At 34.5% G+C, this 16,124-nt stretch overlaps 1 protein-coding gene, 1 long non-coding RNA gene and 1 pseudogene across 3 annotated transcripts; 1 reads left to right on the forward strand and 2 right to left on the reverse strand.

Annotated features, from left to right (window-relative positions):
* Positions 1-3,818: 3,818 nt before the first annotated feature.
* LOC142521449 (uncharacterized) lies at positions 3,819-6,438 on the reverse strand. The gene is made up of 3 exons (XR_012814193.1): positions 5,925-6,438; positions 5,475-5,683; positions 3,819-5,378 (listed from the first exon to the last, which is right to left on the reverse strand). It is a non-coding gene; the product is annotated as an uncharacterized LOC142521449 (long non-coding RNA).
* Positions 6,439-6,593: 155 nt separating this feature from the next.
* On the reverse strand, positions 6,594-8,043 carry LOC142521448 (uncharacterized; annotated as a pseudogene).
* Positions 8,044-9,156: 1,113 nt separating this feature from the next.
* Positions 9,157-14,449, forward strand: LOC142520822 (uncharacterized). Of its 2 annotated transcripts, none has more exons than XM_075623974.1 (5): positions 9,157-9,506; positions 13,067-13,117; positions 14,002-14,064; positions 14,148-14,216; positions 14,335-14,449. In XM_075623974.1, exons 1-5 carry the CDS (start codon positions 9,186-9,188, stop codon positions 14,446-14,448), a joined length of 618 nt encoding a protein of 205 aa, XP_075480089.1. In that variant the 5' UTR covers positions 9,157-9,185; the 3' UTR covers position 14,449. The 2 variants fall into 2 exon arrangements, with proteins under 2 accessions (XP_075480089.1, XP_075480090.1); XM_075623975.1 differs by lacking the exon at positions 9,157-9,506 and adding an exon at positions 12,325-12,849.
* The last annotated feature ends 1,675 nt before the right edge of the window (positions 14,450-16,124 follow it).

Here is a 16,124-nt window from a genome sequence, read left to right on the forward strand (position 1 = left end):
AGAGTATTACTTTTTATTGTGAATATCGGTATGGCTGATCACCATTCTCACAAATAAATATTCGTAATACCATCTCACTACTTTTTGTCTCATATGCTGTATTAAATGTAGCCTGAGATTCCGTGGGTGTTTCTTGGCCTCCATAAGCATTTAATGCTTTTGGAAATATTTTTCCACTCCATGTTAGTCTTAAAGGTTGATACTTGATATATTTTTCATGTGGCTCGTTTTTTAAAATAGATAGATATGGGTCAAAATTTAATAGTTTATGCCTATTTAAAATAAGCAATTGGAATATTGAAATCTGATCATAACATTCTTGTATCACAAAATACCGTTAGATGATATCATAGGTCTCTTATGATACAGTCTCACACATCTATCTATGTGATACGGGTCAACCCGATTCATACCTAGAATGAAAAATAATATTTTTGACGTAAAAATAATATTTTTTATGGGTTGAGTCGTATAAAAGATATGTATCATGAACTGAGTTAAAGAATGTTTTTGGGTGAGGTTGGGAAAAATAGGACTCATAATTGATGTTCATTAAGGACAAACAGAGTTCAGAATTTTAAACCAGATAACAGCTGCTGCACACTACTATAGAATTGGAGTCATACTGTTGGTTTAAAGTTCTGCTTTTTTGTTGTCTTTTTGAACCAATTTTTTAAAAAATAGTAAATAAATTGTGTTATTGTAATTAGGGACAGTGCCCAATCTCTTGGTTTGATACTGTCCAAAAACATTTCAACATAAAAGTCTCCGCGCATTCATTCCCAAAATTACCACTCCAATAAAGATTTTCAAAATGAATGTGTACACTTCGTTTCATTTTCCCGATTGGATAAAGTTGTCTTTCATAGTTGTTTTTTTATGTGTTGATTGGTGAAAATTACTGAGAAAATTTCACATCCAAAAAATCAAAATGATCCCACATTTTTTCCATGTCTTGTAACATCCCAATTTTCATATAAAAGTTAAAAGTATGAACCATGTAATACGATATCACAAATCCATATCCATGAGATGAGTCGATCCGATCTATACTTGCTGTGTAGAATAATATTACTTTTGACACAAAATTTAATAATATTTTTCATGAGTCGGATCAGAAATTCATTTCACAAAATTGACCATCGATACGTGTAATGATTGCTTTCCTAATACATGAATGTTTTCAACAAGAATCCCTATCAATCCTCTTGCAGAGACATCACCAATACATAATTTGGGGAGGGTACAAAACCATGTTACTTGCATACTTTGAATGCAATATTTCACTTGTCCACAACAAAAACTTTCAATCTAAAATGGGCCCATTTCCCACGACTGCCTTCACATGCCTTCCATCAACTTACATGCATTTTCTCCGCTCCTCAATCTCAGTGTATGGAGGATGAATATATACAGGTTCAAGTATAAATCTTGAGTAGACTTGATTTAAACATTTTCCAAATTTTCCAAATATATCAGTCTAAAAAAAATACTTTGCACATCTTCTATTTGGTTTTTCTGATGTTAACAAAGATAGTTATGTCGACACTCATGTTCTAAAAAGCGTTATCTAGGACAGCCTAGGCACTTGGTGGTCGTACACCGTCCCGATTTTCAGAAAGACGATGTATCTGAGTGTATTTATAGTGTATAAGTTTCAAAATTATTAGCCACCATATTTGAGAATACAAGTTATCATGATTCCTTCACTATTACAAGCCATAATATATATAATAAATATAAGAATAAATGAAGACTTAGTCTAATCTTTAAGAGTGGATCTCTTGTGAGACGGTCTCACGAATCTTTATCTGTGAGACGGACTAACCATACCGATATTCACAATAAAAAATAATAATTTTTCATAGATGACTCAAATAAGATACTTGTCTCACAAAATACGATCTGTGAGACCGTCTCACACAAGTTTTTGTCAATCTTTAATCCAATTTCTATTCCATCTTTGATTGTCCATTAGAAAGCATGTTGCTAATGACCATCAATCAACGTCCTAATCATGCTTAACAACTTATAATTCTCTGGCAAATTTGATGGATCCAAAGTCCATTAAGTTGATGATATGAGCGTCACAATTAGTTGGTCAATGCCATGCCCCATCATCTATATATTTCAAGAGTTTCATCATATGAGAAAATTTTAAGCATAAATCGACCCGATTGGAGTTCAAATAAGTTAAATTTGAATCATGTTCATTGCATAAAGTAGAGGTAATCACTTGTATTCAAACAAGAATAGCAATTTTCGTAGTACTTTTTTTTTCCCACGCTCAATTATTAGTTCTTGTTAATTTTCCACAAGTTTTGAGTGTAATGAGAGTGGTTCATGCATGTGGTTGTATTTCTATATTGGGCCGAAGTTTTACTATCTGGTGTATGTGTTCTTCTAATTTAAGTTTATGGCAAAATAGTGAATGCATTTAATGCATATGGCTTAAGTTGTTGAATAATTGGCACACGTTTTGTGAACAAGTTGGAAAAGTTTGAAACGAAAGTTTTTTGTTCAGACGAGGAATTGCATCTATAAATAGATGTATTCCTTCATCAGTTGGAGTATCCTATTCTCAAGCTTCCTCTTGAGTTTTCTTATTCCTCCAATTAGTTCTATAATACTGTGAGGTGTTTGTTTTCCTGTATTAAGAGAGTGTGTGTTCTATTTTGAAACACAATGAGTGAGTTGTACACCACAAAATATTATAGTGAAATTCTTTTCATTTTGCCCGTGGTTTTAACCCTAATAATTTTTAGGGATTTTCCACGTAAATCTTGGTGTCCAGTTTATTCTTTATTTTCGGGTTTATTATCACAAATTAGTGCACTTGGGACCAACAATATTGTGTTATACTTTAAGGAAGCGTAAGAATGGTTGGTCAAGAGACTCTCTCTCACACGCCGGTGTAAGGGTACAGATCAAGGGTTTGAATTGGAAAAGGCTTGACTTGTATACAAGCATACGAGCGCGCCTTTTCGTATGGAGGCTATTAGATGTGCCAAGCTAGAAAGTTCAGGTACAATTTCGTTCATCAGTGTGGTGTTTTGTGCAACATCACTATAGGTTTGTCTGTTGTATCCTCGAAAGAGTCGTGCGACTATATCCTCAAAGCACATACCAGAGAGTACGCTACAGTTTTACCCGTAGTATCTTCGAAACAGTCGTCCTGTTAAATCCCCGAAGCACATATCAGAGGGGACAAATATGTATTAAGGATACAGTACTTGCTATAGGCCTCAGTTTAGTTTTGTTCTTATGGTTTAATTGTTCCATTTACTGCTTTCTCTTTACAAACTTGTTAGTCTTGACACATTTTCTTGTGAAACCGACATCAACAATCATAATAGTTCGAGATTGATCCACCTACCTATGAGATCGAAACAGGTGGAGATGGATTCAAAAAGGGAGTCAAGGGAAGCATTTGATGTATTTTAGAGGCAGCATTTCTATTTTTGAACAGAACTATACCCGTGGAATGAAATCCTCTTGTTGCTGCTGCTTGCTGTTTGTTGTTTACACCCGAAAATGTCGTCCTACTCAAAACCAAAACATGAATATCACTTTGGATTGTACGTTAATGACATATTTTATAAATGAATTACTTCTGTTTCCATACAAATTCTTGAAGTATATCATTTTGCGGTAATGCATTCCAGATCAGGCTGCCAACTATCATAAGATGCAAGTGATAATCTCCCAGGAGACATCCCACCTGTTGAAAGATCTGAATCCTCCCTATTCCTATAACCTCTTTTCTTCCCATAAAAATTCATCTCCTCCTCTTTGGAAATATCGGTATTGCAGGATTTAAACTTCATCCCTACACTCACTGACACTCCATTTTTTCCATTTTTGACCTCTAATCCATTCTTGCTGTTCCTAAACGACCAACAAAACGAGCCGGTTTCATCAACGTCAGCATCTTGATTGCTAGCAGGCTGGTTCCCTCCTTCAAGTATAAAAGGTGAACAATGGAGTTGAAGTTTCTTGACAGTATTAATGGGAACAACATAGTATTTTTTGCCAAGACTTAGCACGGTGTCTGGAGAAATTATGTCATATGGCTGCTGGAATATTGTGGGGTGTGTGACACAGAATTTGGGGTTACGGTTGAGTAGCTCTGAAGCTAGAATTGGCCGGTCGTGTAGCTCCACATGACCGCCTGGATGAACTATCTTTACAAACATGTTCTTGCTGTTGTTACTACAAAACCATATGGAAATTGAACTCATGATTGTTTTTCTTTTTCGTTTCCTTAAAAGTATTGATGTTTATATGGGAGGGGTGTAAGGGTTTTGTGCAGGCTGTTTCTTTAGCATAAAGATTCGTACCAAGATTCTTATTCTTGGATTGTTTTTGTCTGTGGAACTTTGGTTTCGCAGAGAAAATGGTTTTGTTCTTTGTACTATTTGGTTGCAAGTAAGAGACAGAAAGCATTTTTACGTTTTTTTTGTTACTGACAAAGGTTTGGGATTTGGAAGGTTTGATGATTCACATATTGCTTGCTGTCAATTGAAAAGAACTCGAAGACTAGAATATGCCGATTTACATCGACCAATAGCAGAAAAGGCATTCTAGATTATTCAGACATAAATTGGTGTTCCACTTTATGTAGCAAGCATACAGATAAATGACTCATATTCTTTAAGAAAAATTTTAAAAATGATATAATGCAGAATTCACTTATATTCATCAAACACAAAATTGGCTGCTATTTTGTACAGAAGATCTAAAGTTTGAAAAAAGAACCTATATTGATCTAAACATTAGAAGCATTTACTAGGCACCATGTTCATTCACGTTTATAAGGTCCTTTTGGCCTTTGGAATAATATGATATCTCAAAGAAAACGTAGATTTCAAGCGACCGAACATGTCATAGGCTTAGACCTTTCAAATTCACATGATATGAGAATTCAGGTTGTCCCTGTATGAGAAGTAGCACTGCAATTGGTTGAACTGTTTCTGGTTTCTGAATTACCATGATCCTTAGGACTCGAGTAAACTTTCCTCGATTCATACCCCTACAGTTGGCAAAATAAGAGCCTTTCCGATAGGCGGCTTGACATATTCTTTGCCAGCTGCAGGGTACAATGACAAAACAACAAAACTTGTATAGTTCTCACTAATCTGGTTTTCTGGCAAAAGGATCAATGTAATCTAAGACTGATAAATATGGAAACAAGCATTTGGTATAGAAATATTAACAGATGAGAAAAAATGGGAGTACATGTATATGAGCAGAATTTGTTGCTCCGAGGGATCCTCCAATCTCGAGAGGCACAAGGGGATTCAAGAATGCAAAACATCAGATACGAGTGGTCTATAACTCGGCTCTGGTTGTACACACAGCACATCTATTGCTGCCACCTGATCAGGAAAATATATACCATCAAATCAGGTAAAAAAAACCTTTTTCGAAATACTTGTTTACAAGAGTGATTAGTATTTCGTTAAGGGACACACTTGATACAAATGTTTCAAATCCATTGTGTTTCTGATGGCTCGATCGACAATATTTGGAAGCTTTGATCTATCCATAAGATGAGGTGTAGCCCAGGTAACTATAGATTGGCACTATGCATCAGCCAATCTTTCCACAGGACGTCTTCCCGACAAAAGCTCAAGAAGAACCACGCCAAACACATAAACATCACTTTTGTCTGTAAGCTTACCTATAAATTGTTCAAGAATTTGTCATTAACAAATTAAGAACAGAATGGCTATCGTTTTACAAGAAATAATAGTAGAAGGAGACGCTGTGATTCGACTATTTTAAACAGTACAACAATTAACAATCCAAACATGATGTTTCGATCATGTGCTGGCAATTGTTGCTTCCAAGTTCCCGGAAAAAACAGAGTCGAATGTAATAAGCCATTTTTTGTGCAGATAAGTACAAGGAATAGTCTTTACTATCTAGCAAGTACTCGGGGGCTAAATATCCCAATGTTCCAGAAAACTTATGGTTGTTTGCGTTCGGTTTCCCTCCAGAGATTGCAAGGCCAAAATCATAGAGCTTGAAACAAAATACTAATTGAATCAGCTAACTCATAAAATTGACGTAGAATCAAGGTTGTGCAAGAAAAGAGAACATTTCTTCTGTAAAATTACCCATTGAACTTGGAATCGAGAAGAATATTCGACGATTTCAGATCTCTATGGATCACATGTGTGTCACAAACCTCATGCAAGTATTCTAATCCTCTGGTTAGTTGAAAAGTGTTTGATAAGGCTCTGAAACCAATGATAAAAATAAAAACTTCACTAAAAAAAGGGGCAACTTGCAACATCAAGCGCAGCTTTCATTCTTAGATGCCAATTCAAAGTTGATCCACGATTACATTCTGAAACAAATTCATTTATGTAAGAAGTACAAAAATATCATTGGTCGATCTTGCGACATAACCAAAAATCATGAAAAAATGAAATTTACCATGCAAGTGGGATTCCAATGACCCGTTCTCCATCAATTCATAAACCAAGAACCGTGCTTTGCCATGAATACAATATCCTAAAAGAGAAACAATGTTTTGATGATGTATTTTACTAAGCAATTCGACCACCTTCTGCAATTCCAAACAAAATCAAGCATGATCAACAACGTAAAACTAACATCGAACATTTCCTAGCTACAATCAAAATTAGTCAGCACTTCAACTCAACTTTTCTCTCAGCTTCCTGCCCACCAGCATATATTTTTTTCACAGATGCATGGATGTTCTCATAGAAAAGAGCTTTATACACACGACCGAATCCATCTTCCTCCTATAACATTGCCTTCATCAAATTTTTTCTAGCAGATACTAGCAATTGGTACTCAATTGCAGCAATAGGACTACCCTTCTTTCCACCACTCTTTAAAGAAGAAAACTTATCCAAAACTCGTACTTAATGACATCCCATTAGCAGCATCTACATATGCAGAGTTGATAAATAACAAGAGTGTACTAAAAATTTGTGCAAAAGGGGAACATGATATCTGTTTTCAAATAGATACACCTGAATTCAAATCACGTTTTGCATTACATTTCTTCAAGATTTTCAGTCTACAGATCAAGAAACAAGACGGAAGCAGCAAAATTCCTCCCAGAAGAGTTGAAGCAACAACAAGAGCAATAAGCATTCAAGTCCTTGCTGTGCACTACGTTAACCTCCCCAACTTCAAAACAGAACGATGTCAAAAGATACAATCAATTGAAAGTAATATCCCATAATTATTTCCCCAAACGACTTTCTTTTATAGCTAATCAATGGCAAAAGTAAACACAAGGGGAAAAAATCGAAGTACATGATTAATCCAATATCTGTGTAAACAATTTCAAGAACAACAAATCGGGACAAGCAATAAAAGACAGAAAACAACAAACTCACTGAAAAAATCGCAGTGCCCACAAGTCACAACAACTGAACCAAATGCAGCAGACATTCTTGTGTTACCTGGAGGCGGCGCAATCAAATCAGAAGAATTCTTAAAAATGGGTTCTTCCTCCGTAGGAAGAACAAGATCAGACACAGGGGGGGGATCTGCCCTCTCATCAAGGGGAGCCGAGAACAAAGGGGAGCTAAGAACCCAAATGCTTGCAAGGATCAAAGACACAAGCTTCAAACCCATTCCCCTCCTTCAAAATCTTACTTCTACTAAATCTTTTACCTTATCTGATACTAAAGGCAATCCAAATTTTGAATCTTTTAAGAATGTGATAAACTTTCTCAAGCATGTCTTATTTGCACCTCACGGTTATTTTGTCTGTTTGTTTAATCTTTTGCTTTCCACTAAATCCCAGTTCTTTAATTTCTTTAACGAAAGCCGACATGTGCTCTGCATATTTTAAACAAAATCATCAATTGATCATCCGAAAAGTTTTCAAATTTGTCTACAATTTGATAGCCGCGAGATCAATTGATGATCTTGCGAAAAATATACACACCACATGGTACCGTCCACAAAATACAGTCAGGAAAAAAAAGCAAAGATTTCCTTTTTATATTTCATAAAAAGAACAAAGTGGCAGTGTTTCTTCTTCCTGTTAAAATAAGCCATCTTTATGGAGCCACGATTCAAGAATCAAGAACAGTGTGGGCCAAAACAAGAAGACGGAAGGGAGGGTTAGAGGGCATAGTTAAAATTTTCCATTTTTCTCTTTTTTTTTCCAACATTTTTAGTAACTTAATCTTTGATTCATGCACAATTTAAATATTGTTAGACCATTATTCGGACAATTTTATGGTCGACCTCTTGCTCCCCCGGTTGTCCCGCTTATGCGAATACAATATTATATGACTAGTTCTCTTGTTAGATGATCTCACGAATCTTTATCGGTGAAATGATCAACTTTATCGTTGTTCACAATAAAAAGCAACACTCTTACCATAAAAAATGATATTTTTTTATGAATGACCCAAAAAAGATATTTGTCTCACAAAATACGATCCGTGAGACCGTCTCAGACAAATTTTTATCATATTATATTGCTATTTGTTTTCAATTTAATGTTGTATATTTTGATTTTAAGATACAGACAACAAAATTTTGTTAATTCGAGAATGTTGATATCACATTATATATCAATTCATTAACTTCACATTCAAAAATAATCAAACTAATAAATATTATAAATTGATCTTTATTATTAAATTCAATTTAATAATTATAAAACATAAAGATAACTTATTAAAACTAATATTTGATAAATATAACCTCAAAATTACAAAGAAATAAATATATTAAAGTACATGTGAAATTTTTTGACATGGTACAATGGATAATGGTTTTCTTTAAAAATAATTGAGAAACTTCACGTCACATTTTTTTATCTGATATATTTTGATGAATAGATCTTTTGTGAGATAGTCTCGTATTCTTTATCTATGGGACGGCCAACTTTATCGATATTTATAATAAAAAATAATACTTATAGTATAAAAAAATAATATATTTTCGTAAATTATTTGGTCAATTCTGATATATTTGATAGCATTAAAAAATACGTCGAGGCCACACAACATACCATGTGTCTCGCTTATTTGTTGTTACGACTTACGACTGCAAATACATTAAATATAAATTGATTCTTCTCACTACGTTATTCTTTGCCACCATCGCACAATTCCCATTTCTACTTTTCGCATCTCTCCGTTCCAATCACCTTCCCCAACCCCCTACGGATCCCCGACATGACCTGCGCCGACGAGGAGTGGGTGACGAACGCCATGACAGACGACTCCATGGTGGTGGAGCTCCTGGTACGCCTTCACTACGCATCTCCGCCGCTCCCTCTCCACCCAACCGTCGTGCCACTGGACTGGAGCGTACGTCAACACATGTCAAAGCCTGTTTATCCCACCAACTTCCCGAAGAAGACATGTCACAGAGACAGCCCCACGACGGCCCTGTCATGGAGCGGAGCCACCTCTATCAGCGGGGGGTCCGGCGGCGGGTGTGAAGAGTCCAGCCGCCCATCTCTCCCTGAGCTATGCAACGCCAGAAGATCTGAGGTTTGTACTCGCAAACACTCCACACTATAAATACTCGTATTCTAATCCCAGCCCTCGTATGTTCTTGATCCACCGGCCGTCGGCGAGTCAACGGCGGCGGGTCACATATTCTTCGTTATTCTACGACTTCAACTTTTCTTTCATGTTTTCTTCGTCAATCGTCAGTTGTCAGTTTTCATTCGATGAGTCTGCTCATTTATCAAAATAGCCCCGAATAAATGTGTATTTACCGCCCAACCGACACGCGTAAGGAGGAAGTAGATTCAGCCATCTTACCCCCTTTCCCTTTCTCTTGCGAGGATAGTCTCGTCAATTCACCTCCTAAACGACCAAAACAAGCAAAAAATTATATGAGACGGTCTCACGAATCGTATTTTGTAAGACATATCTTTTATTTGGGTTATTCATAAAAAAATCTTATTTTTTTGTTAAGAATATTACTTTTTATTGTGAATATCGACTCATGTCACAGGTAAAGATTCGTGAGACCGTCTCACAATAGACTACTCCCAACAAAAATTTTTACAAGTAAAATTCATGTTGATGGTCAGCACCATGTTTATATTTAAATAAAATATTATCACGCGGATCATTAATTAATTCTTAATTTAAAAATATAATGTTTCAATCATATAATAATTTCGAGAAATACATTTTTTTGGATAAATTACATTATTTATAAATTTAAAAATCATTAATAGAAAGAAATCTTTGAAAAGAATTTACATGGAATTTTTTCCTATGATAATTATTCTTATCTAAGTAAGTATTAAGTGGCAAAAACTTGTGTGAGACGGTCTCGCGGGTCGTATTTTGTGAGACGGATCTTTTATTGGGTCATCCATGAAAAAATATTACTTTTTTATGCTAAGATTATTATTTTTTTTGTAAATATCGGTAGGATTGACCGGTCTCACAAGAGACCTACTTGTGTTGAGTGCGTCACATATATTTTTTATGTCACACAATGTGTGAAAAAAATTACATGTGACGCTCCGTATAACCATTAGATTAAGACTTTGTGAGATAATATCGACCCAAACAAATTAGAGGAGTTCAATATTGTATAATTCCTAGTAAAAAAAACTCATTAAATTAAATAATTTAGAAGTCCATCTCCAACTTAAACTTATGGGAATTGTGTGAAATATATTGTTGGGGAGTTGTTTGCCACTTCGTTATCTATTGGTGATACGTTTGTTGTGCTTGTCGTTTTCTTGCATCCAACAAATGCCATTTGTACATAATATGTGGTGAACACTTGGAGGCACCACAAAAACAAGCCCCATTTTTTTTGTCCTGAACTATATTTGATTCGGGAAAATACTGAAAATATGTATTTGGGATTCTCCCAAAATAAGAACACAAAAAGTTTGTGATACGGTTTCACGAGTCAATTTTGTGAGATTGATCTCTTATTTTGGTCATCGGTGAAAAATACTATTTTTTATGTCAAAAATATTATTTATTGACAGAATTGACTCTTATTTGTGTCATTCATGAAAAATATTATTTTTTATGTCAAAAATATTAATTATTGACCGACTTGACCCAAACCGTCTCTCAGTATACCTTTAAAATAAGAAATGGATGAAATTGTTGAATATAGACTTGAGTTTTTTTTTCACTTTTTGACGAGGTAAAGTGTAATTCTTATACGGGACTCAAGTTTTCTGAATTTGGAGTATTATTTGGATAACTTAGATCATCTCTGACTCATATCTTTTATTTTCAAAAACTTTCTCCAATTCATATCCATTTTTCTATATTTTTTTTGTTTTTCGAACACACACACACATAATTAAATAATTACATAATATATTGTTCAATCTAACTTAATTAATTCGATGAGCTTGAAATAAATTGTAGAACATATTAAATAACCATGTATTATTTTATTAAATTAAGTTGATAACAAATGTTTGTAATAAATTATCTTATCTATTTTTTTTCATGACCTTGTTCATTATTTTCATTTCGTGTTTATTATAATAGTAAAATTACAATGAATTATTGTAAATAATAAACAAAATCAAATATATTAAAAAGATAAAAAAATTTACACTAAAATTAATTAAAAAATTCAAAATAAAAAATATCAAATGGACCAAAAAAATAAAAAAATTAACTTCTTGCAATTTTCGAGGATGACATTTTTATAATTTGTCATCCCTCTTATTTGGTACTCTAAGGCAGCGTTTGGTTTGGAGGATAAAATAAACTAATGATTAGTATGTAAATGATAAAGAAAATGATTGTAGTAGAAATGTAATATATGGTATAAAATAGTATTTTGTTTGGTTTGATTTTTAAGTGTAGGATAATTTTGAATTTTTTGATGAAAAGACAAAATTGCTCTTTCCTTTTTTTTTCTTCTCCACTCCGGCGGCGGTCGGCCGGAAGCGGCGGCGGTTGTGGCCGGTTGCCAGTGGTGGCCGGCGGAGGTTGCCGCCGGTGGTCGGCCTTTGGCGGGGTTGCCGGTGGGCGGTCGGTGGAAGGAAGTGGTGGCGAGTTTGAATTTAGGAGAAGGGTAAATTTGGAAAAATATGATGTATTAAGAGTGGGATAAAATAATCCTAGGGGTTGAGGAGGTATTTTTTTTTAACCTACCTAATATAACCTAATCATTCATAGGAGGGATTGACTTGGTTAAATAAAAAACGTACCAAACAAGTGATTAGGTAGGTTAAAAATAAATAAACCTACCTAATCTACCGAACCAAACGCTGCCTAAATATACTATATTGGAGGATCACTCTTGCACTCGCGGTCTCGCGGTCTACGGCTTATGCGCGATGAAGTAAAAAGCTCTCCCACGAATTCGAGTTTCCGGGAAGAAGTGGTTTCTATAACTCTCTGTGTGTGTATAAGGTGGCCGGCACGAAGTTATGAAGGACTTTTAAATGGTTAGATCTAACTTAATATCTTCTTTCAAACACGTGCAACGTTTATGCAGTTCAAGTTTATTAATTTGTGAGTAATTAAGGCTTTTTTATGATATGATAATTTAGTGCGATGTTACATGAAGGGATTATGATATCCCATCATGTAAAGTGTGTGATATTTGGTGCAAAATGTGTGAGAAATTGAATGGTGTGGATGCAGTACTTGAAGTGGATGGATGGGACCATTTCAACTTATTTGTTGAAACTTGACAGCATATTTCTTAATCATATTCTTCAACCAACAAGTAGGTGCCTTGTATATCTTCCTTTCATGGCCTGTTCTGAGTATAGAACAGATAAAACATCGTCAATCGATGAATCTGTCGCGCCAAACAAAGGGTAGGGAAGTTGATTTTCGAGTGTTCAAAGCTTTAGCCATCACTGCAGATGATCTCAGTGTAAATTTTCTTGGATTTATGTGACAAGCTAAACATTGAGTTGTGTGGTTTAGATACCTCTTCGTCCACCGTCGGTTCAAGGCTCTTGTCATGTTTTTTATCAGTCATTGTTGTTTTCTATTGATACTTTAACAAAGTTATAGAATATGTTGGATTTTAATTGTTCGATGCAAGAACATATGTGCTGATGATTGTGTTCGGTTTCTGATTTTCGCAGGTTAATATTAGTAGTCAGAAGGCAAGCTCGAAGAGATCAAGAAAGAAGAAGGTACGATACATCATTCTGTTTCCTTTTATGCATATATATATCGGTCCATGGTCCAAAGCAGTGTTCTAAAAAGCGGTAGGCGGGCGGTAACCTACCGCCTAGCGCCTAGGCGGGGCCTAGACGGTTTTTTTTAAAGCTTAAATTCATTAAGTGGTTCATAGTATTATGTTTGTATATGAAATATATATTATTATAAAATTTAAAATTGTAATAATAAATATATATTAATAAATTTTTATATATGAATCATCCACATCAGTTTACTACTTTATTACAACCGTTGTACAATGAAAATTAAATTTGTTCAACATTTTTTCCAACATAATATATTGATATTAAATTTAAACATCTAACTCTTCTAGTTCATCTCCATATTTTTTCAATACTACTTATGTATCGGATTCAAACTCAAAATCCATGGCTTCTTCCTCCTCTTCATCCGATACAAATTCTTCTTCGTGAAGTTCCCTTACATCTTCAACATTTGTCTCAACATTTTCATCTCCACCATCAACAATCCATCATTGTGCCATAGTTGCTTCTTCATAATTTGTTTTTTTTAAGTGTAAACCGCCTAGGCGGATTATTAATTGTAAAATCGCCTAGACGGCTTTCGCGCCAAGCGGCGCCCGGACCGCCTAGGTGGCGGCCGATTAATATGGTGGCGCCTAGAAGTTTCGACTAGCCTAAAATCGGGGTGGTTTTGGACCGCCCAGTTTGATCATTTCTGCATATTGTGCGAAATAGTTGACAGCGATTGCTGATTATGCCGAGTTCTACTTTGCAGACTTGTGTTAACCCCCGGGACGTCATAATTTTTGTTAATGAAAGTCGCATTCATTTGTGTAACTGCTGTTCTTCGTTTGGTGCTTGTGCATCTCCAGAACTTGGCTGAACTGAAGGATGAAGAAAACACGCTAATTAAGGAAAGAAGAGATCTTAAAAGGGTATTCTACTTCTTCCGCTAATGCCTTTTTTCCCACATCATATTTACATTTACGACCTTAAATAAAACCCTTTCGCGGTGCAGGAAATAGCCGCCTTTCGCGTGAGTCTTGAGAATCAAAGGTCTGTGAACGAAAGATTGAAGAGAACGAAGGTGAAGTGCCGCAATTTTCTCATCCCATTTTTCTTTTATTCGTGTTTTGACACCTGAATTTTCAGTAACACAAGACGCCATCCGTAAAAACACGCATTAATCAATGCTAAATTTGCAGCTTGAGTTGCCACCACTTCAAGAAAGAGAGCTAACATCTCTACCTGTTCTTCCCGATCTAAATATCCCGTTCGAAGAAGTTCCAACCTCTCATGTGGTTGCTGGAGCTAGCTAGCTAGCCAGGCGATCCAGGCGTTAACTAAATATCACCAAATATGGTAAATGACACTACACTACGTATGCAGATGGTTAGATTTAAGGATCGTGACTCATTAGATGCAGCCATACTTGTTCAAGTCTAGTACTTCGAGTGTATTATTTTTATGGGAATTTTTTATTAAAAATTTTTTTTTTAGTTTTTTTTTTTTTTGAGATTTTAGTTGAATAAATGTTTGTTCTTCAGATTAGATACTAATTTTTAATGCTTTTTTTTTTGCCTATTTTTTTGTGTCATATGGTATCTCTTCCGTATGTGACTATTTGATGTGATTGATAAAATAAATATGAATTGTTTAACTAATATTGAACTCACGAGTGACACTATATGATAAAAAGTTATAGTATATAAATTTTTTTATATTTATCAATTTTTTTATCACTATATTAAATGTCATATATCACCTTTTACTATTTAGTTAGTCAGCTCAGCTGGACTAGCTCAAGTTTGGCCACTAACATAGTAAAAAGTGGGACTAGTGTAATATAATTGTTTGATGAGTTGAGTTTGGATTATGTAAGAACGAGTGTTTATCGTTTTACCAAAAGTTATACCTAGTAGTAATAATGCAACTCAAATCTTTTAAACTACACAGCAGTTCAAGCACCACGGTTCGATCGTTCTATCAAGCATGGACAATTATTGCACACAACAATCTCCCTCTCAATAATTGCACTCCTTGCAATCAATGGAAATCGAACCCGTGACCTTGGCTCTGATATCAATTGTAGGATCGAGTGCTTACCGCTTTACCAAAAGTTATAGCTAGTAGTAATGAAGCAACTCAAATCTTTTAAACCGCACAGCAATTCAAACACCACGGTTCGATCGCTCTATCAAGTAGGGACAATTATTGCACCCAACAGATTATAATATTTGACATGATTAAAATATGAGTTGAACTCGAACTTTAATAGGTTCAATTCATTTAATGTATGTGCTAAGTAAGATGTGTTTTTTAATATTCGATTGAAGACTTTATTTGTCTAAAACCAATAAGTAACAAATTTAGAGTGTGAATTTCTCAAATATTCTATTCAATGCCAAATTTAATTTTTTTTATGATGAAATTTTGATGTACCAACAATAGAATTATGGGTATATTGATTTCAATAGGAAGTAGAGGGATGTTCAAGTTTAATTATATAAATATTCAACTTTAAATGTACGCATAAAATATATTCATAGGTATTTGCACATAATACTATATAGTAAATTCTCATTTTATAAGAAAAACAAAACCCAATTGCAAGGGTGCATCTGAAAATTCTGTCCTATTTTTTAATACAAGTTTTATATATTTCAATAAATTGGAAGGAAAATTTCACCTTTGGTTGTATGTCTACTTCTTTATGAATTTGGTTTATTTTGTTGTCGAGTTAGTGTTTTAACCTTTTTTTTTCCCACCTTCATTTGTTTCTGACGTATTGTTGATGCGACATCGATGTAACAATAAAACATCGTTGATACGTATAGTAGTATAATGAACATTCTTTTAGGAAAAAAAATTAAAATAACAAAAAATTAAAAGACACCATACTATTACAGAAATTCGAGGAACATAAAAATCAAAATTACAAGAAAAAAAATAATTGAATTTAAATAATCCAATCCAATTCAATCCAATGTTTTAT

This window comes from Primulina tabacum, chromosome 12 (assembly GCF_025594145.1).
Source record: "Primulina tabacum isolate GXHZ01 chromosome 12, ASM2559414v2, whole genome shotgun sequence".
NCBI classification, from domain to species: Eukaryota; Viridiplantae; Streptophyta; class Magnoliopsida; order Lamiales; family Gesneriaceae; genus Primulina; species Primulina tabacum.